This window comes from Vespula pensylvanica, chromosome 14 (genome assembly GCF_014466175.1).
Source record: "Vespula pensylvanica isolate Volc-1 chromosome 14, ASM1446617v1, whole genome shotgun sequence".
NCBI classification, from domain to species: domain Eukaryota; kingdom Metazoa; phylum Arthropoda; class Insecta; order Hymenoptera; family Vespidae; genus Vespula; species Vespula pensylvanica.
The window spans coordinates 1,680,200-1,702,968 of NC_057698.1; the positions used below are offsets into that span (position 1 = coordinate 1,680,200).

A 22,769-nucleotide genomic window follows, 5' to 3' on the forward strand; every position below is an offset into this window, starting at 1 on the left:
GGTCCCCAGATGCAGCAACCTCCACGCGGTGGGACCTGGGTCGATAGTACTTGTGATATATCAAAATTTAGATCTAGATTATATCACGCTGGTACTATCGAGCGAATGGCTGCATATTTTATGGGATTCGAAATAGTAATTCCTAAGATCGGATCTTCAAATGAATCTGGTGAATCGAATATATCGAATGAAGAAAGATAATAGCAAAAAGGAAGATGGGAAAAGAGAGAGAAAAAAAGGAGAGAGAAGAACAGAAAGGTAAAGGAATATGGATAGCTTTTTAGCTTACTAGGATGATGCTTTTGGCGCTTCGTTATCAGAAACGAATGCCAATTATACTCTAACCAACTGCAAGTTCAATTTGTGAGTCAACTCGAAGTTGAGTGGAACCTCGAACTTTCGACGATGGGGCCTCTTCTTCGTTTCCAAGCGTGGTTCTAGTGGCTACACTTGCTTCGCCACCAAAATAACGAGAATGTCTCGTGCTTATGCGGCCCATAGGTACAAACCCTCTCCTTTTTTAAACCCTTATTCTTTTGTTTTTTCTCTCTTGTTCATTCGAAGAAACGTCAAACGAAATTTTCAAACATATCTTTCGTAATAATACAAATAGATCTCCTCTTTGCTCTGTCCGATCAAATTAGATGATATGTAATGACGAGTAAAATAAAAATTATTTTTACCATTAAAATTATCGTTCAAAATTATCAATTAGAGTATTAATAATTATAATTAATTACGAAAATGATTATATACGTTCTTATGTACATAATTGTCATTCAGTATCTAAATCAAGATGAATACTGTAACAATGATTTAAAGCTAGTAAATTACTGAATAAACATTGGAAAAAGGCAAACGATTTTACGATTGAGCTCTTTAATCATGCATACATCTTTATTCATATTTGCACGTAGATACATACGTAGCTAGACGTTGGAATGAAAAAATAATGGAAATAACACGTCGAGTTTCATTGTCTTCTTCAACTCAACACTCTTTGCACGTAGCCATCGTAAACATATATATTTATATACATACATACATATATATATATATATATATATATATATATATAGATGAACATATCTATAGATGTGAATATATATATGTATATATACGCACATAAATTCCTTTCTGCGTGTACGCAAATATAGTAGCAACAAAAGAACATATCCATATACTAACTCGCACATTCCAGACGTTGACGTACGTACATGAGAATCGAAAATGGATTTTCGAAACGCAATTTCCCAGCGAGGAAATGAAGCGCATGCACGGCTCAGTGACCGGATCATACTTGTGTATTTATATATATATATATATATATATATATATATGCCTATTGTATGTGGAATATTAACAAAAATAATCCAATTCATTGTCTTTCTCTTTCTTTATCTCTCTTTGCTCTCTCTCTTCTTTCTGTCACTAACATTTTCACGTATCTCTATTATCTGGTTAGAGCTTGATCTTCGTATAGTTTACTCTTGATACGTTTCGATATTCTCACAAAAGAATCACGAAATATGAAAAGAATCTCTCTAATGATGATTTTGTTTCTTTCAAATTTTTATCAAATAGATATTAATAAAGTTGCTTTCTCTCTTTTTCTCTTTTCTCTCGAAGGAGAGCAGAGAGAAAAAAGAAGTGTTATTGTTATATACCGTCGTGTTATTTTAAAAATCTTTTTCATACGACAACTCGAAAAAGTTGGTTTTAGTTTAAAATAAATGCGAGAATATACTCTCGAATATGCGAGAATATGTATAACTCGAATTAAAAATATATATATACACTAACATATGTATATATGATTAACGAAGCACACGGTATATAGTATAATACTCAGAGATTACGTCTCGATTCACCAAGCGAGTATTACAAATTCAACGTTAAGTCCTTCTCGATAACGATACGTATCATTGTACGATGATAATATAAAGGGGATGTAGAATAATCTGCATTCAATAGTAGATTCGACGAGACTGAAACATCCTTTTGCAAGCAACCCAGACAGTCTAATGCAACGTTAATGGTCCATTGTTATGCTAAACAAACAAATACTCTCGAGCAAATTTAACTTGCAAAAAAGTGAATCCTCTTTAAAATACTTTATTTCCTTAAGGTAATCATATAAATTTTTTAAGTATCTTCGATATTTTCGATAGATTTCCAAGAATATTTCAAAAAATAAATATCACGTGGAAAAATATGATTAATTAGTTCGACAATCAGTTATATCGTTTGAATTGTAAAAATATTTTATTATATATATCGAATAACATTATTAATAAAATGTTAATAATTTATTATCGCAAACAAAATCCCGATGTAAATCGATAGAATATCGCGAACAAAAATTGCTGCATTGAAGTAACATCGAAAATTGTACCGTAAATTGAATTTTACAAAATTCGATACTAATAAATATGAAACTTTTATATTCACGTTCGAAACTATTAAACAAGAAAAATAAATCTACCGTATCTTGTACATATATTTTTCGTATTAAACTGAAAATGCGCAAAAGCTCAAATAAAGCGAGCGTCAAGGTATATTATCGCACGTACCACAACGAGTATATTTGAAAAAAACGGTATGAAGTCTCTCAGTAATATTTTATTTGCAAGAGGAGCTCGGCCGTATTTATTATCCTACGTTTGTATTGTATATTATTATACAAATACATTATTGTACAGCAGATCGTTTTCAGAAATGTTTCGAATCTGTGCAGATCGAACGATTAAACATTGAACGGTCGAATCCCACTCGAAAATTAATATCAGCAAATATACAAGAAGAATGTTAAGTTTTTCTGTTTTACTCACTCATTCTCTCTCTCTCTCTCTCTCTCTCTCTCTCTCTCTCTCTCTCTGTATCTCTCTCGCTCGTTTGCGAAGTGAATTATGAAAGCGCAATTTGCAGAACGTCATTTTTCTTACAGTACGATTAATTAATGGTAGTTAATTACGGCCGAAAACGTGTCTGCGTGTATGTGCGTCTATTTATATATATATATATATATATATATATATATATATATATATATGCATGTATAAAAGTTTGCATATTGTCACCAGATTTTCGACGAAATCGAGACTAGACCATTAAGCGTGTAATCGCGTTCGATCTTTCGTTCGAATCGACGCGATTTAACCAGTAAACTCCGACCATATGGAGCGCATTACGAGTATCGCCATATCGTTTTTTTCGAAATATTTCTAAGAGATCGAGTTCGGTTCGAGCGTGAAAATAAATCGCTCGATATCAATTTTATTCGGCGAAAAATTGCTCGGATAATCCGTATTCCATTCTCTTCTCTCCCTTTCTCTCTCTTTCTCTCTCTCTCTCTCTCTCTCTCTCTCTCTCTCTCTCTCTCTCTCTCTCTCTCTCGTTTTTTTTTCCTTCCGTTTTCTCCAAAGACTAAGAATTCTTCCAAACAAAAAAAAAAAGAAAAAAGGGACGCTCGATCCTTTTATCTAAAAGTTTATTTTCAGGGACAGTAAAGGGCTATAAAGCATTTGATCTCGCAGAATCAGAAATGTTCCTACGATAGACGATCAATTTCACGTGTAATGACCCTGTAGAGATTTCTCGGTAATCGTAAAAAAGCAGCGTGATAGTAAATAAAATGCTGGATACGTTTAAAATTCCCATTTAGAAGATCTACGTGTATATATATATATATATATATATATATGTATATGTGTATATATATGTATATGTATAGAGATATATGTAAAGAGAAAGAGAAAGAGTGAGAGAGAGAGAGAAAGTGAGAGAGTAGAGTAATGGTAAAAAAAAGAATAAGAGAGATAGATACTATATTTGACTGTGAGAGAAAAAGAATGAAAGAGAGAGAGAGAGAGAGAGAGAGAGAGAGAGAGAGAGAGAGAGACTGAAAAAGAAAGAGAGAGAGAGAAACGAAAACGTAGAGCAGATTTGAGCCCTCCGGGAGGTAACCTCGACTAGAGCCGATTAACGGAGGCAATTTATCAAAAAAATAAAAGCATGCTTTTAAGCTGATATTTCACGACACATGGTGCTGTGCTAGCAAAGAATGTCTCGCGTGCCTTTCTTCTCTTTCTCTCTCTCTCTCTCTTTCTCTTTCTCTTAATTTTATTTTTTCTCCTTTTGATTCGCGTGACTATTATAACAGTTTTAAAAACTCATTAGTATGAGATAACGTAAACGTGAACATAAACGAGCATTATCGGGTAGGTAATTCGTTCTTCTCGCTTATCAAATCGATTTCGGTCACATCGTTATTTTGTTTCGTTCTGTTTTGTCTTTTATTTATTAAAGAAAGAGACACCTTTTAATCGAAATTGTCGAGTACGAAAGTATATACAAACATATGTATGTATCTAACGAGGATAGATCAAACGCCCACGAGACATCTTTTTTTTACGAACTCGAAAACCACTACGTGCATATGCATATGGACCGCAATGCAAAAGAGAAAGAGAGAAAGAGAGAGACAAACACATTACTTTCTACGAGCGTTTCGATAACGTCAAAATTAAGCGGAAACCACAAAATACCACGTCCCGTGCCTCGTCTCTCTTCGTATCAACGAGTTTTCAATTTATTTCGTGCTCCGAGCTGGATTCCGAAAAAAATAAAAAATAAAAAAAGGAGCAAAAACATAAAAAAAAAAAAGAAAAAAATAAAAAAGAAAAATCGAGAACGATCGGCGACTAAATGATAACGATACTCGCGACCGCATCGCGTTCGCACCGTAATTTGTTCAATCGGCGAATGGGCGCGTAAAAGGCCGAGTGAAAAGAATAATCGATGAAACGGGACAGGTCTACGTGCACAATCGTCGTACCTTTCAATTTCTCAGAACATAGGTGGTACAACGGTGTGTCAATCAATTTCTCCTTTTTTCTCAGCCTCTTTTTTCGAAATAATACGAAACATATTCGAAAAAATCGAAGATCAACAATCCATCGAAATTCTCTCCAGTGGAATCAGAACATAGTTATTCTAGAGAAGTATTTTTTGTTCTTAAACAAAACGTTACTAGCATTACATCGAAGTTTTTTTTATTCAAATAATCGTTAAAAGAGGAACAATATGGAATAACATTTATTCGAATAACATGGATACGTATCAATGAAGATAAATTATTAAACGCGACGATATAAAAGAGGAACGTCATCGTAGATTATCATGAGCGATTTGATCTCTCGATTCTTTAAATTTTATCAGGAGAAAGTATCGAACGATGGTGGTCACGTCGACAGCTATCGATAGATACGAAGCGAAACGCAAAAAGTTGATATTCTCTAACGTAACGAGAAAAATCAACGTTGAACTTTGGCAAAGAGTAAAGCTTTATGGAACGAGAATGAACGTTCTGGTTCATTTATCGATCCATCGAATATATCTATCTGTCGACTGATCGACCGTTCGATCGATCGATCGATCGATTTATCAATCCAATCATCGATTCGATCTCGATCGGAGAGATCGCTAGTGGTCTTCGTACGATGAGTAAAATTCTGAGAAGCGAAGAGCGTCAGACAATATTTCGCTCGTTAAGGACCAACACGCGACGCCATTGGAGGGAGAAGAGATATTAAAAGTAAGGCACGATGGTCGAACTTATCTCATTAGAACAGCTTGTAAAGCCAATCTCCGTGCAGGTCTCGTCCCGACCTCGACGAGTTACACACAACTTTCGACGGCGATTGAGAGTTAGAGCCTTGTCCCTTGGTTAACCGAAATCGTTCGCGTTCTAACGGGAAATCGTGGTCTGAAAAAGGGGCTAGCTATTTGGAAAAAGAGAGAGAAAAAGAGAGAGAGAGTGAGAGGCGTGTAAGGAGGAGGAAAAAGAGGAGGATAGCAGGGTAATACGATGCAACATAATTTTTTTCGTCTTTATTCCTATCAACTTGTTCTCAACGATGGTGTGAGTGTTCTTTTAATATTTTCAGTCAGGTCGAAGCAATTTGTGAAAAGAAAAGGTAATCATGGAAAAGAGAGAGAAGAGTGAGAGAAAGAGAGAGAAAGATGGTGAATGAAAATTGCCCTTTCGTTCTTATTCTTTCGTCCATTTTCTTCGTATTTCAACACAGTTCGAACGATCAAAATATGCCATTCAAAAGATGAAAAAGAAAAAGAGGTGGGGTTTTCACGATCAGCAAGTAAATCAAGCCACGCTCGAATATTAAGGTATGCTAAAAGAATCTATATCGGCACCTGTTCCCCTTAATGCACTCATATGTATGTGCGGAATATTCTAATATCATTTCTGATTCATAATGCATAGAGATTGTACGAGAAGGACGGTGAATACGGGCGTTAGCCGAGATAGAACTCATCTTTCGGAATTTGTTTATCGATGTGTAGGTATATAAGAAAAGGAATACAATCATATAACGTTATATTCAGCCAAGTTTTTTTTTTTTCAAATCTAAGCAATTAAGTATTATACGAGATCAAAAGCGAGATCTTCTTTAAATTAACGATGAATAGAAATTTTTATGGTAAGAAAATTCAATTAGGTTCTCATGTCTAAACAGAATGCGAACAAAAGGTGAATCGGTTTGTAAAAATAATGACGAAGATCGACGAGCAGAAGTTCGAAATTCTTCAAGACTTAAATAACGTTGCTTTTGAAAACATATTCAAGAAGGAAACGGATGTAAAAGCTAATGCAAATAGATAGCCCTGGTGAACAAGTGAATCTGTAGTTTAGACAAACGAAGAGATAGAGATAGAGAGTGTGAGAGAAAGAGAGAAAGAGAGAGAGAGAGAATAGCATTATGTTATAAATTAGCCATTGTTGCTGGCTCATATCCGGATGCGGCTAACTGACGAAGGATAATTTAGCTTGGCCGTTCAGCAGTATCCGCAAGAGTCGCCGCAACCGCGCCAGGTATGACGTTTCTAATTAGTAAGTCTGCTACGTGGAAATTACGTGCGATTTGTCGGCGATTTTGAAACAGCATTCGCGGAAATCCACCTTCCCTGTCGGCCGAGAATTCTCTTCCTTGAGTTAAACTTTGGCTCGATCAAGTCTTCCTGAGTTTAGAAGATGAATAGATCGACGTGATTAGACCACAAACGTGTTCACCGGACATGATATCAACGAACAAACTAATTCAAAGAATTGAATCATATTACACTAAAAAATAACCTGACGTAAGTCTCTCCAAAATCAAATTTATCTACATTCTAATGATTTGAAATCATTGTGTGACTTGTGTTAGGCTGATATCGTAATAATCTCATATATCTCTCTCTTTCTTAATTCATAAATCACAGACAATGAGTATCCGTCATAGATGAATTTTATCGAATCGTTCGTTATTAATAAAATAAAAAAAAAGATAAATGACATTAAACTAACATAGAAATACGAGAATGTAGAGATACAGAACTAGAAAAGTATTAGATTATTCAAAGAAATCGGGACGAAAAGCGGCGAGCAGGCAAATTGGCGACCACGACTCTACCCACAGGCCATCGATTGTCGCGAATTGAAAAACAATTAGTGAATTGCGGTTTCGAACGGCATCGCCACCGCGCTACCTCCCCCTTCTCCCTCTTCGCTATCTCCTCATCCCTCTTTCCACGAGCAGCACCACCATCACCACCACCACCACCACCACCACCACCATCTCTGTACCATCCATTCGTCCTCCGATCTCGTGCTGAACATCACCGTATACATTCTCGCATTGGATATATCGCCATTAATTTGCATAGAGGTAAAGCCGAGCGCAAAAACCGGCCGAGCTTTACGTGCAAGTTTCCGTCGGGGAAATAATAAATTTATCACGCGGAAATTATCAACCGGTAGAGAGGACGAAAGAGAGAGAGAAAGAGAGAGAGAGAGAGATATGAATATATTGAAGACAATTTTCACGCAAAAATGAACTTTTCTCAATGATCAAAACAATACGAATTTTCAGGTATTTTTCAACCAATTTTTTATCTCTCTCTCGCTCTCTCTTTCCCTCCCTCTTTATATATATATATATATATATATATATATATATCTTTCTATGATGCATCTTCATCCCTTTCGATTTTTGTTTCCTCATTACGAATACCAAAAAGCATTTTCATCGTGAAAAGCTGTCATCGATGGCGGTCCATCCTCTTTGATTTTCCCTCTTCTATAGAAACAAATGGATCGAATGAATATACATATATTGCTATATGTGGCCGAATTCAAAGATATTATAACAAACAAAAGCGTTTTCTAGTAATACTGAGTCCATCGAACACGTTATATTTTCATCGAAACGAAACACATTTGACCAGTAGATACGTAACACGCCTCGTTTCATTAAAATTTTGTTTATTGATAAAAGCGAGACAATGTACGATGTGATATTGCTTAACGAAAAGGTATTGTCCGAGTGAGAAAATTGATTTATAATTTATATTGCTGTGCTATAATTATTATTTATAAAAATTCAGATACAATATAGTTATCATTTTTTGTATTTCTTTACTTGAATTTTAATTTGTTTTCTTTGGTCTCCATCTGATTTCATTTCTTCAAGGAGCTTCTTCCGCAATTAGTTTTTCATTCCGTTCATTTCTTAGCATCCCTTCGATTGATCTTATTCTACGGAACAAGTTGGAAAAATAATTCGATTAGTTTATCTCAATCATTTGCCGTTTGCGAGAATTGAACAACATTTTTTAAGATACACTTTGTGAACAAAGACTAACTTCAATAAATAAAAACACAAACAATTAAAAACATTGCAATAAAATTGATACTGTTTAAATAAATAATCTTCTTACTAGAAAATTCTTCTCCCATTTAATAAACTTGCTTTCTCTATATTGAGCAACATTTAATTATTATTTAAATATTATGTTAATTTTAACAACAGTATTGATTCGATAAAATTCTAATTAATTATTCGAAAATCTATAAAATCGGGTTAAACAAAATTTACTAAATATTAGTCTTAGGTTACTTTAATTTTAATAATACATTATATTATGTAGATATCAAATAATTAATACTAATAATGTGTGTAAATTGATTATGAATTAATTGATTTATAATATTACTAAACCTATATAGAATATTATGAAATAAGAAAATTATATACGTAATGATATTAACCAATTAATTCACGATCAATATCAATTAATTAATATACATACATATGTATATATTAATTACTTTTTTCCATAGTTATATATACATATATTTGTAACAATAAAAATAAAAAAAAGACTATGACTTTAGTTAGTCCTATCTGAAGATGTCCCTTAAAGGATGTTATTTGTGTAAAAGAATATCATGACGTAGGATCGAATGACGTCAATCAAAATATATCTTTATAATCCTAATCTACGAAATGATATCTTTATCCAAAGATTTTTAAGTGTTCTCCAAAAATATCGATATCGAGTCACACCAAAAAATATAATTTAATTGCACGATTCCACTTACCTAACTCTTACGAATAGAGAATCATCGAATTATATAAGAAAGCGAGAAAGATATTATGATATATATTAATTTATAAACTAATTATAATTTTTCGATAATCATAAGAGGAAAGAAAGAAGTCTGTAGAGGTTCACAAAAGCTTCGCTCGAAGTGTAACACGAGTGGGTAGGAAATTCAGTCGAGTACTTCGGTACATCGTTAGTCGGTGTAATTATCGTGTGGTCTTAAAAATTCGTGCATCCATAAATTAATGTAACATGACGAACTTTGACAAATTATGTCCATCACTCTTTTTCCTTTTTTCTTTTCTTTTTTTTTTACGTTTTTTTTTTTCAAAAGAGAAAACTATACAGTCACGAGGTCGTTCGATAATTACAAGAGTCTTCGACGATTTCGTTTCTCTCTTTAATCTGGAACAACGTGCGTGCTCAAATTTAATTTCGAGTATCTAAAAATCGATTAGAATTTCTAAACAATGCTTGACTCGACATTTGATCGATCAAATTCTCTAGAATGTAATTAAAATAATACGATAAAATAAAAATAAGAGAAAATCGAAAGAATCGATGCAAGCAAAGTTTTGAAACAAGTCAACATTAATTTCCAAACAAAATCCTTCTAACTTTTACCCCTAGCATTAGCTCGTTGAAAAACATGAGGAGGACTATCACTGTATAAAAAGACAAAACGGAAAACACGAATATGAAACAAAACATATACTCATATATACGCACATATCCACACATCTATATATACATACGCATAAACATCCACGTAGGTTCTCCTTGGTGGTTAGCAGGAACACCACAACACAATGACGACGATTTAATTCTCCTACCTTCGAGACACTCCAAGCACTATCGTACACCGTCTCCGTGCAACTTCTATTCAGAAAACTGACAGTATAATTAGAGTAGCGCTCGTGGGGTAGAACTTTATCGCTCGCTACGAGAGAGTCCAACATTTTCATACTTTTGAGGACGCACAGAGTACTCACAGCGTACATAATGTAACGCATGAAACAACGTGAACCGTGTGTTTTATTACGGAGGTAACATCGACGTAGTCGAGAACCACGACTTTCGTTATAATATTTTCCTCTCGATAAAAGCGAGAGAGAAAGACAGAGATAGATGAAAAGTGTGAGGAATACGATTACGCGGTTACATCGTATTTGAATTATAGCAATTAAATGTTAAAGCTTTATGTTTATAGCTATCTGCATGTACATATTGGACGATATAAAGTATTACGAATCTATAATCATTGAAATTTCATGTTGATTTATATTAACTATTTCATATAATGAAAGTGAACTTCGATGTAATAAAAATTTTAAAAGCAGGAAGATCTTCGTGGTTTTTGATATTTTTTCACCGACGAAAGTAGAAAATTCTGTAAATGTTTTATGAAGAATACATCACATCCTATAAAATTTATATATATATATATATATATATATATATATATATATATATATGATAGACTGAAAGAGAGTAAAGAGAAAGAGACGCACCAAACTCATTCTTCTCTCTCTCTCTCTCTCTTTCTCTATCTCTTTCTCTCTTGCTCTCTGCTCTCTTTCCACCCTCCGCTCATTATCGACGAATTGCTAATTTACAATTTTCGATCGCACGTTCCGCGTACTTTATATTTCCCCGAAAAGGATTATGAATCCGACAGCGAATTCGAATTAATTAATCTGTTTAATGCGTAAAACGAGCGAATGTGGTACTTACTGAACCACATATACATACATACATACATACATACATACATACATACGTACGTACATACATATATATATTTATTTATATATAGATGAAAGTATATACGAATATATGAAGAAATGAGGATATTTTTTCCATATTTACAAGCGTTGTTGACAAAATTAATTAACGATCGAACGTCGAAAAGTTTGGAACGAGTTGAAGTATAAACAAAATCGATTAACATGAACAAAAAGCATGTCCAACGAAAGCGAGAGAAGACTCTTCGTACTATAGCTAGGTGATGAGTTTAATAAATTAATAACGAAGATCGAAAATCGAAAAAGGGTCAGTGTAACTTGTGACAAAGTGCATTGGAACTATATCAAGATAGGAAAAAAAGGAGAAATGAAAAATAATAGAAAGAGAAAGAGAAAGAGAAAGAAAAAGAAAAAGAAAAAGAAAGAAAAGAAAAAGGAGAGACATCGGAAGCGTATTATTGGTCCAGTGGCCCAATTCTCACGCTCGTATATATATACAACCATATACATATATATACATATATGTATGTATATATATGTATATATATATATATATATATATATATATATTATATACACACACACACATATACTCATGTACGATGTATATTGTGAACGAAGCAAAGCGAAATTCTATCTCTCAGTATAGCTGAGAGTGGATAGAAAAGAGAAACAGAGATAGAAATAGAGGAGTGGGGGTAGGAACATCGTATTCGATGGCGATATCGCATATATACGCATACACACACAGACAGAGTCCGAAACCAAATGCAACTGCAGAGAGGCTGAAGGGCTTTTTTTATACGTTGCAAACCAACCGTATGCAGGGTGAAATAAACGACAGAGCTGCATCTCCTATTTCCATCTCTCTCTCTCTCTCTCTCTCTCCCCCTCCCTCCCTCTCTCTCTCTCTCTCTCTCTCTCTCTCTCTCTCTCTCTCTCTCTCTCTCTCTCTGTCTCTCTCTGTTTCTCTTTCTCTCTCTCTCTTTCTCTCCTCATCCACGAGTGAGCACGCGCGCGTACGCGAGTAACGGAGTATGTGGACGAACCACTGGGCGTGAGCTCTAAGCGTTTTGCACACGCGGCGAGTGTGCACGTACCTGGCAATGGCGTAATTGCGAGTTCCAAAGATCGAGATTGAAAAAAATCACTGGACCTACCTATCCCTCTTTTTTCTTTTTTGTTTTCTTTTTCTTATTATTGTCAAATTCTTCAAGATTTTTCGGGATGGATATACGATTATATTAATTATCTTCGATCGGAGTTTTTAATTGTTATGATTATTGAAAATAATCTCGAGGAATTTGCGGGTTGAAAAATATTATGTTATTAAATATAATGGTATAAAATCCAATCGCTTGCAATTGTAAACATTCGAATGCAATTGTAATATCGCAATATAGTTTTTCTATAAAAGTTAAAACAATTTCGTTCGATCGAATCTATTACGCCAATGTTCTTGTACGTATGTACATACACATATACACACACACGTGCAAACATAAGGTTGCTGATGCACGAACGTGCACGGAGAATGCATAGGTGGCAACATGTTGGTGTAACAAACACATATATAAGCACACGCAAACTCTCAGGAGTTAACAACTCATTTTAATGGCGTTTACTAATTTGGATTTATTCTCCCGCACATCGGGAGGATCCGTGAACGTTTCGCGTTGGCTTCCGATCGCCAAAATAAGCGGACCTTCTGTTATTTTCCGTGCGAGAAAACGTACCGGAACGAAATAGCCCTTGATCCTCTTATTCGTTTACTCGACTCAGCTTCCGGTATAGCCAGTAATTGAATCGACTAGTACCGAAATCGTGTTAGCCGAAAATTTCACGATTCTTGTCCATTATTCCAGTTGCTAATTATTCCCTCACTATGTTTCTCCTTTCACGTTTATTTTGTTAACACGTTAACTGCCTAAATTATCTAGTATTAATCGATATATTTATCTCTAATACTTTTTAATAACTTCATTGTCACACTTTTTATAATTAAATTTTACAACCGTATTAAAAAATATACACTTTTTAATCTTTTGCATGGTTGAGAAAGAAAATAGAAAAGTATATTGAAAATAAAGTTTGTAAAATGGAGTGTCGGCTATTCGATGACATCAATAGCATTCAATGTGTTAACAACAATCAATCGTAAATGCATGCAAGAGACACGTAAATCGGTCTTTCTCTGTTTCCCTCTTTCTCTCTCTCTCTCTCTCTCTCTCTCTCTCTCTCTCTCTTTCTCTTTCTCTCTCTTTCTTTCTTTCTCTCTTTCTGTCTGTCTCTCTTTTGATGAAAACGTTACATCGGTGAGTTAGCGAATCGTCTGGAAACAATTTCAGTCGTACGTAATACGAAAAGTGGTGACGAACGTACGACTCGATGGCTCTAAAACTGTCAAAGACAAGGATGACGTCGTGAACGTAGATAATTACCGGCGCAATTAACATCCAAAATGCTTGCTCGCTCGGATTGGCAAACTAAAAACCATAACGATTAGAGAGTTTCAAGGGAGACTCTATCTATCTCTCGCTTTCTCATCGTTTCCATTTCGAGTTAGATTCGCGATTGCTCGAATGCGTAATTAGATCATCTCTCTCACACATACACGCGATGATATACTCTTTTTTTTCACCAAACGCGTTGATATCCAAAGGAAGGATAACAAGCAAAAAATAAATCGAATTTACTTCGTAAGAAACTTCGTAATGGGAAATCTTACACAAAAATTCTTACACGATAATCGTTAGAATAATAATCATCCTCGAAATATTTTTAAACGATTAAAAAAACCTACAATGAATAACTCGAGCCACAAATATTTTTTACCACGATATTTAAGTATTCATGTTCGATTGAAAAAAAGAAAAGAAGGAAAATGAGCAAGAAAAAGTCTGATCAGCGAGCAAAAACAAATGGAAAATTTTTCGGGCTAACTAAAAAGTAGAAAAAGATTAGAATGTTAGGCAAAAAAAGAGGGGAAAAAATATGTATTTACATTAATTACACTTGCGTGATCCATATTTCATCGCCCGGAGCGATCTCCAATTTGATTCACAACGATGATCACGAATAGTTTATGAGATCAGAAGCTTGTAACCCCTTTTCTAAGCTGAAAGAAACTACCCTTAATCGAGGATCTCTAAACGGGCTAAAACATATTACGTTTAAGTAGACGATATATACCAAACTTCTCTAACATATTTTAACGATCTTGACGAAGGCAAACTCATGTGGGAAGAAGAAAAAAAAATAGATAAGATAGAGTATGTGTATCGGTGTATGTGCGTGTGTGTGTAGTGTGTATCGTTCGAAGTTTTCCGTCAAAATTTCAAGGTAGGATCACGTAAAGCACACAAAAGCCCCATAGAAATCTGGCATCAAGCGACGATTTCGAAGGCGATTACTTTGTAAAAAGAAGATGGTGTTAGTGATCGATCCTCTTCTATATTTTTTTTCTTCCTCTCTTTCTCCCTACCTTCCACCCTTTCTTTCTCTCTCTCTTTTCCCCTATTTCTCTCCCTCTCTTCTCTCGTTTTTTTTCTTTCGACGTTAGCAAATACGATTACCGAAGAAACGCGTCAACACGTTATAACCAGGTGACTCACTGTGTATATGTACGTATATATGTCTGCTGCATATATCTGTGAGAACACCAAAGAAATGGGAAGGGAGATGCTTTTTCCCGTATAAATTTCCAACGGAGAGACTCGTTCGTATTCGCATCGTAGCTTATCGCACGAAGAGGCGCCTGCCAACGAGCCGGTACACTGTACAACGAGAAAACGCGAGCCTTATCGCAAAATCACGAGATTCGAGTTTGGCTGTGTTCGTATATATATGTATGTATATAGAAACATCGTGTATGTGTCCATACGTGTATGTATGTATTTGTATGTGGATGTGCTTGTGTATATATATGTATATATATATAAGCACGTAAAACAAAATATCTAATATACATATACATACTCATACACTCATACGTTTATGTTTCTTGTATACGTATATATATATATATATATATATATACAAATTAGTTAATTCTAATAAAAAATAATTTTTTAAAAAGTTTACGAAACGCATTTTCATTGTTACAATTAAACAAGAAAGAAACTTTTTTTTTTGCTTTGAAGCTTCGTTAATAACATAAGAGAGAAAGAAAGAAAGAAAGATGGAAAGTGAAGGAAAAAGATGTGAAGGAGTGAGAAATAGATAGATAGACAGACAGACAGATAGATAGATAGAAAGAGAGAGAGAGACAGACAGACAGAGAAAAAAATAGAGAAAAAGGAAGATTAAAGTCTCTCTTTTTTTCTGTTCGTTGGAAAATTCTAATCCAAGAGTCGTAGCCGCCGCGCCGTTTGAAAAGCGTTTCCCGCAAAGTGAGAACAAGGAAAACGTTTGACTTCTGCGAGAATTCCGTTTACTTTCGACTTTCTCTGATCTCTTTGGTGGATGAAGAGAAAGAGAGAGAAAGAGACAGAGAACATCTCGACAAGACACGAGGGAAGAGGTCGTGAATACGATAAAGAAGTAGAGAAGGAAGAGAAGGAGGGATGGAGGGGTGGAGGAGGAGGAGGAAGAGAAGAGGAACAAGAGGAGAAGCACACTTACCGATTGTTACCACTTCTGTAAATTAACATCTCGAATTAATTCGTTTCTCTGTAGCCAAAGGCAATATCACAAGAACTTCGTACATGGTTATACGTAAACGTGGGAGAAGAGAGAATCCTTTTTCGGTCTCCTTTGACGTATATACTCTATCCCTCTCTATCTCTCAGTCTCTCAGTCTCTCTCTTTTTCTTTCCTTTTCCACAATTTTCCACTCGCTTCGTTCCTGGAGTCATTACATCAAATTATTATGCGTCTGAAAACTTGTTATTCTCACCGTAAAGAGAAGTCCTTGCTCGGTCGATTTTTCCCTTTGGAAAGAAGACTCCATTCGCGTTTTCTTTATATTTATATCTTGCTTATTCTCTCTCTGACTCTCTCTCTCTCTCTCTCTCTCTCTCTCTCTCTCTCTCTCTCTCTCTCACTCTTATGATAATTTTATTTTAACATCCGACCTTAACGTTTTTTAAATGGAAACGATGAGATCGTAAAGATGAATGAATGAATGATCATATTTGAAAAAAAAGCAAGAAAGGAAAGATAATTGGTTCATCGAATAGAATTTTTATTGCAAAGATCGATGGAGAAAGAACGTATTGTTTCGATAAAAATTGTTATCGATCGACATAAAAGACGTAAAAACGAGGTCCCGTTCGCTCTGTGTCACGCTTTCCAAGATCGAAAATGGCCTGAAGCGAATCGAATCGAATCGAATCGAGCGAGAGAGTAAGAAAGAAAAAAAGAAAAGAGGAAGGAAGGAAGAAGGAATGATTCCTAACGTAAAATAGAAAGAGAGAAAGAGCTGGATTACGCTTCCTTCGTCCGATTTTCTTCGCTCGCTCGACTCCTTCGTTAGCGGTTTCGAGAGTAAAGTGCCATGGAGTTAGCTAATTGGTTGAACGCCTCGGGCAACCACCGAGGGAGTCCACGAGATATTCTGCCTTCTTCTTCTCCTTTTCCTTTTAACCTTTTACTTCTTCTTCTTTCAAAGAAAGATAGAAAGAGAAAGAGGAGCTTCGAGTCCGTATCTAATATCTCGATAGCATTTTCAGCTACGTTATATAGCGAAGAAAGAGGCATAACTACATGTATATATATGTGTATATAGATATATATACATATATGCACATACAGGATGAGTTTTTTAAGTTGAAACAACAAAATATTTCTTCAAAGAAATGTTTAAAGATACAGTTTGAAGCAAAAGTTATTTAGTTTCTTTTTTTTTTTCTTATTTTATGGATACGAAGCTGTTAAATAGTTATATCCTCTTTAAGATAAATAAGAAAGGTCAAGCTTTCCACATTTTCAAGCAGAAACTAGTGAAAGAAATTATTGCTATACATTTAAAAAATAAAAGGATAAGGGAAATATCTTCTATAAATGATTCTATAAAAATGTATACTATCCAGAACTTTACCAAAAGAATAACTTCAAGAAAAATGTGTGATATTTTTAATTAATATTTATATGATATGATATTTTTTTATTTGATTTATATGATATGTAATTATGCCTAGGCCTAATTATAAGAGATAAAATAGGAATCAATATTATCATATTAACAATCGGTAAAACAGAAATTTACTATTACGGTTTTTTACCTGGTCGGTAAAGAAATTCTACTTTTCTGTTGGTAATGTCTACTTCATACAATGATGATAAAACATACCGATAGATACACATAAGACACTTTTTTGAATTCAAACATTATACTCTTCTCTAGCTCACTTCATGCTCACTAAGTTTTCATATCGAACCTAAAGATTATTATTTCGTTTATTATATATTTAATTCTATTATGATTAATTGTAGATAATATAAATATATTAAAACTTAATTGTAGATAATGCAATAATATTAATGCTAAATATTTGAAATATATTCAATAACTGTTTTGAATAATGATTTACCATAGAATTTAATATCTTCCATACGAGTGCACTGTCGTTGAATAAAAAGTGTCTTCACTGTGCTGAATACATTTTCAAAGGTTGGTAATACTAAAATACTAAAATACTTTATTTAGCAAAATTGATTTTAATTTAATATAATTTTATTACTTTCTCCGATTTGATTTATTTACACTTGTATAACTTAATTACTCTTTATCAACTTATCTTAATAAATTATGACTCACATTGTTAAAAAGTAACTGCAAATGAAGCATTCTGATTGGCTCGAACATTCATGCCATCTGGTGTCAATATGCGAAATTAATTGCTTGCGTACGTGTTCGTTAATATTCTACACATAGTGTTTAACAATAAAGTATCTCGTGTATATGTATATTTTATTATTTATAAAATTATTACAAAAGAATAATATTTTAAAGAATATTATTCATATTTGTTATTAGTGACGGCTGATGTATGCACTTATTAATATGGAAAAGAAAATTATATTCTCAATTTTTCTATTAAGTTTAATAATTAAAGAAGGTAAGGTGTGGTCTTATAAATTATTTGTAATATTGTATATTTATTCAATTCTATACAATGAATAATATTCTCATTGCAGGGGAAAGTCTTCTATGTTACAGATGTAACAGTAATCATCCTGGGTGTGGCACTCCATTAAATTGGTTATGGTATTGGGGAGAATCTTGTCCCGAGTACGACGATAAATGTGTTAAAATAATTGAGAGAAAAGGAGGTAATGTATTTTAATGCTTTTAATTATCTACCATTAAAAATAGGGTCTATGTCTTATTAAATACAAGACTTTAATATGAATTTATATTGACAGCTGAGACCGTTATTACAAGAGAATGCTTGAGTTCTGTACGTAGTTTTAGAACAGATATGCCAGCAGATCGTTATGAAGGGTGTCGCCCTGCTGCAAAAGATCTTCGTTTAGGACATTATGTAAATAATAGTATTCATCAATTAGATATCCATAGAGATTATTATGACGAAGTAACATGGTGTTTCTGTTATTTTGATAATAGATGCAATAGTGCTAGTAGTTATAATATATCCATCCTATTGCTAGCAGTATCTAGTATTATAGGATATTTTGCAACATAACAATGTTATGAATCAAACTTCATAGATCATTCATATATGACTGGAGCAAGGTTATAAAATTCTTTTTCAATTAATTTTTTAGTTCTGTTTTCAGACATTAAGATCTCAATACATTTAGTTTGGCAAATATAATATGCTCATTTTTATATAAAATTATTAATTTGTAGTTTTAAACAGATTATTTATAGAACAATGTAATTGAGATGTTTTTATATGTGTCATGTGGAAAATATTGTGTAAATTTTTATTGCTAAGTATGACAACACAAAGATACCAATTTAAAAGTACAACAAAATAATTGATAGAGGTTAGTTAAAGACATATACAAGTTTAGAAGTATTTTAAATCTAATTACATAGAAATGTATTCACTCATTTAATCCGTCCAAAAATTTAGTATAAAAATCTATCATCACTTTTATATTTTAAACGATTTTTATAAACATTAAGTTATTAAATTTTATGTTTATTGTATAAGTATGATAGTTTTATAGCATTGTTAATAATAATATACGCAACAGTAATGTTATTGAACTATTTTTAGAACAACAAGAATGTTTAATTATGCATAAATTTATCTTATTTTCACATAAAAAATTAATACTACTTACATATAATTTTATAAGTTGACTTTACTGTAATTTTATATATATATCTGTATATTTAATATACTTTGTATATTTAATGTACAAATTTCCGTCCATAAAGAAAATATATTTATACTTTATATTTATAACAAATTACATGTGTACATAAATTATAGAAAATAATAATTTTTAAATATTCCTTCTATACATAATTACACACATAAGGAATGAACATATATATATATATATATATATATATATATATATAAATTGAAATTATTTAATTAGGAAAAGGTAATGGAAGAAAAAGTTAATCAAAGTAAGCTCTAATTTATAATCAAAAAATTATCACTTTTATTATTTAAAATGGTCATATATTTTATAAATTACATAATTCTATGCTATAGGAGAAGTAAAAATAATACACTTAACATATAATAATACTGTCATAATGGTAAGGAGATATAAAAACTATTATACTATTTTTTAGGCAGCTGTGACTGTCTTATCTTGTTCTCTCTGTTGTACTGCATTTTTCTCAGTTTGCAAACCTTGTTCTTTTTGAGTTTCAATAGGTTTTGATGCATCATCTTTCAATGAAGGTTGTTCTGTATTCTCTATCTTTATGATCCTTTCTTTCTCTTCTAATTCTAATATCTTCTTAGGTATTATGATAGTAAAATCTCGATATAAAAAAAGAATAAAATGTAAGTGATCGATATAACATTATTTAAGAATCATATATTTCTTGAAAAATTGTCTGAAAATCAAACCAGGTTTATTCTGCTTCTCTTTGTACTTACCTTCAACCATAACATTTTTTTTTACCACCTTTACAATCACTTCATCTGGTACAGATTTTTGAACATCCAAAGTTACTTGAAACTTGTTTTTATCAGTTACTACGTTCGATGTATCAGATGTTTTGCGTGTCATACTTCTGTTATATGGATGATGACGATGTTGAAAATGCCGGCGAGGTCTATATATCAAAAGATCCGTATTCCTATCGTACGGGGTCCAAGAAGATAATAAATTTTTAGGATTGAAAGATATGTCAAAATGTTGATCAAAAATACGATGAGGACGATCCAAATTCTCCCACCAATTTGAAAACACTATTGGCAACGAAGACATAGCTTTCTTTTTTTTTTATCTAATATTTAACAAATGATGCAACAATATAATCTGCGTCCGTCTTTTCCTCTAACTCAAAATTAATCGATTTATCAAACGTTGACTTTTAAACAAATAATCAATCTTTGAAAGATACCCCTATTATAGATCAATATTTATTGACCTTCATGGTAAATCCATACGATATTATTTCAACTTTTATCCATTCAAATGATTCAACAAGTAACGAAAATTTATTACTTATGTATGTATGTGTGATTATCTGAAAGCTGATTCGAAGATGGGGCAGTAGTTCGACCAATAGCAAGCGAGTTAGAAAGCACATTCTAGAAACGCGGAGAATTCTCTCGAATGGAATGTGCTAGAAATAGCGCGAATTTCGAATCGACGCGCATGCCTGAATGATAAAATATGATTTAATCTGGAATATTCCTCAATACGTATCTATTCTATTTTTAAATCTTTATTTCATCGTATGACTCATTAACATTATTTTTTAGAATTATATGCTTTGGTAATAATAAATGATTTGTCTACTATAATTAAATATTTTTGAAAATCAATGTAAAGACGAGAATATACGAGAAAAGTTGAATTAATGCCAAATTTATTTATTACACGATCATCCAAGAATTTCATTCATTCGTATGATAAAATTTATAATTGGAATAAAACTATTATTACAGTTATAATGAATGAATTATTAATTCCATTTTTTTTTTTTTTTTTTTTTTAAATATAAGGAGAGAAAGATAAGTGTATTTCAAGGTAATTTTAAAAGTACTATTTTACGATATTGAGAATTACTTTGAAAAAAAAAAGAAGAAAAAATAGAACAACGAAAAGATGTTGAAATTCATCGAATAGTTTGTAAATTCATATCGACGTTTCTACGAACTACGATTGAGAATCAATGAACGTTTACATTAAAAAAAATTCGAAAGCTCTAGGACAAGAGAGATTTTTTAAATAGAAAATATGAATCATTTCGAATAATTCGTCTCAAAATCAAAATACGATCTAATTAGATAATAATGAATCAATTGATAAAATAAAATACCAAGAACAGGAAAACAGATCATTCTATACATAGAAGTATCAATGAAAACGCGCCGGCGTTATCATTTCTGGAGACTTCGTGAATGTTCGGCTCAGAGATCGGGCGATCAATAAAAAGCCGGTTCGAAGCCGGTAACTGTCAATCTTAGTCGAACGAGCGACGAGTAACGAGTGTACGAACGAATTCTAAGTGAGAAAGAATAACGTGATCGTATAAAATAAAAATATATAGAGAAAGAAAGATAAAGAAGAAGAAAAAGAAATTATTCCTTGTTTGACGAAGAAGAAATACGAAGAAACATTGAAAAAAAAATGTCTCTGTTACCACTTATTTTCTCCGATTGGTGGGAGGATTTGGATCAACCACATCGTCTCATGGATCAAAACTTTGGTTTAGGATTGAGTCCTGAACAACTTTTGGCTATTCCAAATAGAATGGATATTCTAAGACAAAGGGAAAGATTTCCATCGAGTTATTATCGTCCATGGGCTGAATTAATTCGTCAAAAAGATAATGGTTCCTCGATTGTTAACGCTGATAAGAACAAATTCCAAGTTGTCTTAGATGTTCAACAATTTCAACCGAACGAGCTCGACGTTAAGGTTGTTGATAAATTTGTCGTTGTTACGGCTAAACACGAAGAAAAACGTGACGAACATGGATGGGTCTCAAGACAATTTACTCGTAAATATATAATTCCTGAACAATGTGATATCGATCAAGTTACATCGAAATTATCTTCCGATGGTGTCTTGACGATTATCGCACCAAGAAAGGAAGTACCAAAGATTGAGAACGAGAGAACGATTAAGATCGAACATACTGGAAGACCTGCGGTTCAAACTAAATCTCAGAAACAAGAACAGCAGCAAGAGGAAACTAACGAGGAAGAAACGAAATAAAATGGAAAATGTATCTTCTTTAAAAAAAAAAAGAGAATAAGAAAAGAAAGAGAGAGAAAATTGAACGAATCAAGTTTTATTTCTATTCTCTTATACTCTTTTCTTCGCATTAATAGTTCCTCTTCATTGTTAGAATTATTGTTAGAATTAGAATAATACGTTATACGATTCTTTTGAATTGCTATTTTCAAATGTCTTTATGATCGTGAAGAAATGTATTAAACATTAGAGTCTCTTCATTTA

The 22,769-nt window shown here is 32.9% G+C and overlaps 3 protein-coding genes and 2 long non-coding RNA genes across 5 annotated transcripts; 3 read left to right on the forward strand and 2 right to left on the reverse strand.

Annotated features, from left to right (window-relative positions):
• Positions 1–5,557: 5,557 nt before the first annotated feature.
• LOC122634050 lies at positions 5,558–7,840 on the forward strand. Its single transcript, XR_006328282.1, has 3 exons — positions 5,558–5,596; positions 5,658–6,186; positions 6,284–7,840. It is a non-coding gene; the product is annotated as an uncharacterized LOC122634050 (long non-coding RNA).
• A 7,723-nt stretch (positions 7,841–15,563) lies between these two features.
• LOC122634051 lies at positions 15,564–17,908 on the reverse strand. Its single transcript, XR_006328283.1, has 3 exons — positions 17,726–17,908; positions 17,417–17,572; positions 15,564–16,038 (listed from the first exon to the last, which is right to left on the reverse strand). It is a non-coding gene; the product is annotated as an uncharacterized LOC122634051 (long non-coding RNA).
• Positions 17,909–18,035: 127 nt separating this feature from the next.
• On the forward strand, positions 18,036–19,461 carry LOC122634047. Its single transcript, XM_043822614.1, has 3 exons — positions 18,036–18,253; positions 18,333–18,467; positions 18,561–19,461. The coding sequence occupies exons 1-3, from the start codon at positions 18,181–18,183 to the stop codon at positions 18,839–18,841; spliced, it is 489 nt and encodes a 162-aa protein (XP_043678549.1). The 5' UTR covers positions 18,036–18,180; the 3' UTR covers positions 18,842–19,461.
• A 340-nt stretch (positions 19,462–19,801) lies between these two features.
• Positions 19,802–21,081, reverse strand: LOC122634046. The gene is made up of 2 exons (XM_043822613.1): positions 20,231–21,081; positions 19,802–20,116 (listed from the first exon to the last, which is right to left on the reverse strand). The coding sequence occupies exons 1-2, from the start codon at positions 20,562–20,564 to the stop codon at positions 19,914–19,916; spliced, it is 537 nt and encodes a 178-aa protein (XP_043678548.1). The 5' UTR covers positions 20,565–21,081; the 3' UTR covers positions 19,802–19,913.
• Positions 21,082–21,764: 683 nt separating this feature from the next.
• LOC122634045 (protein lethal(2)essential for life-like) lies at positions 21,765–22,605 on the forward strand. The gene has a single exon (XM_043822612.1). It carries the CDS (start codon positions 21,936–21,938, stop codon positions 22,524–22,526), a length of 591 nt encoding a protein of 196 aa, XP_043678547.1. The 5' UTR covers positions 21,765–21,935; the 3' UTR covers positions 22,527–22,605.
• Positions 22,606–22,769: the final 164 nt, after the last annotated feature.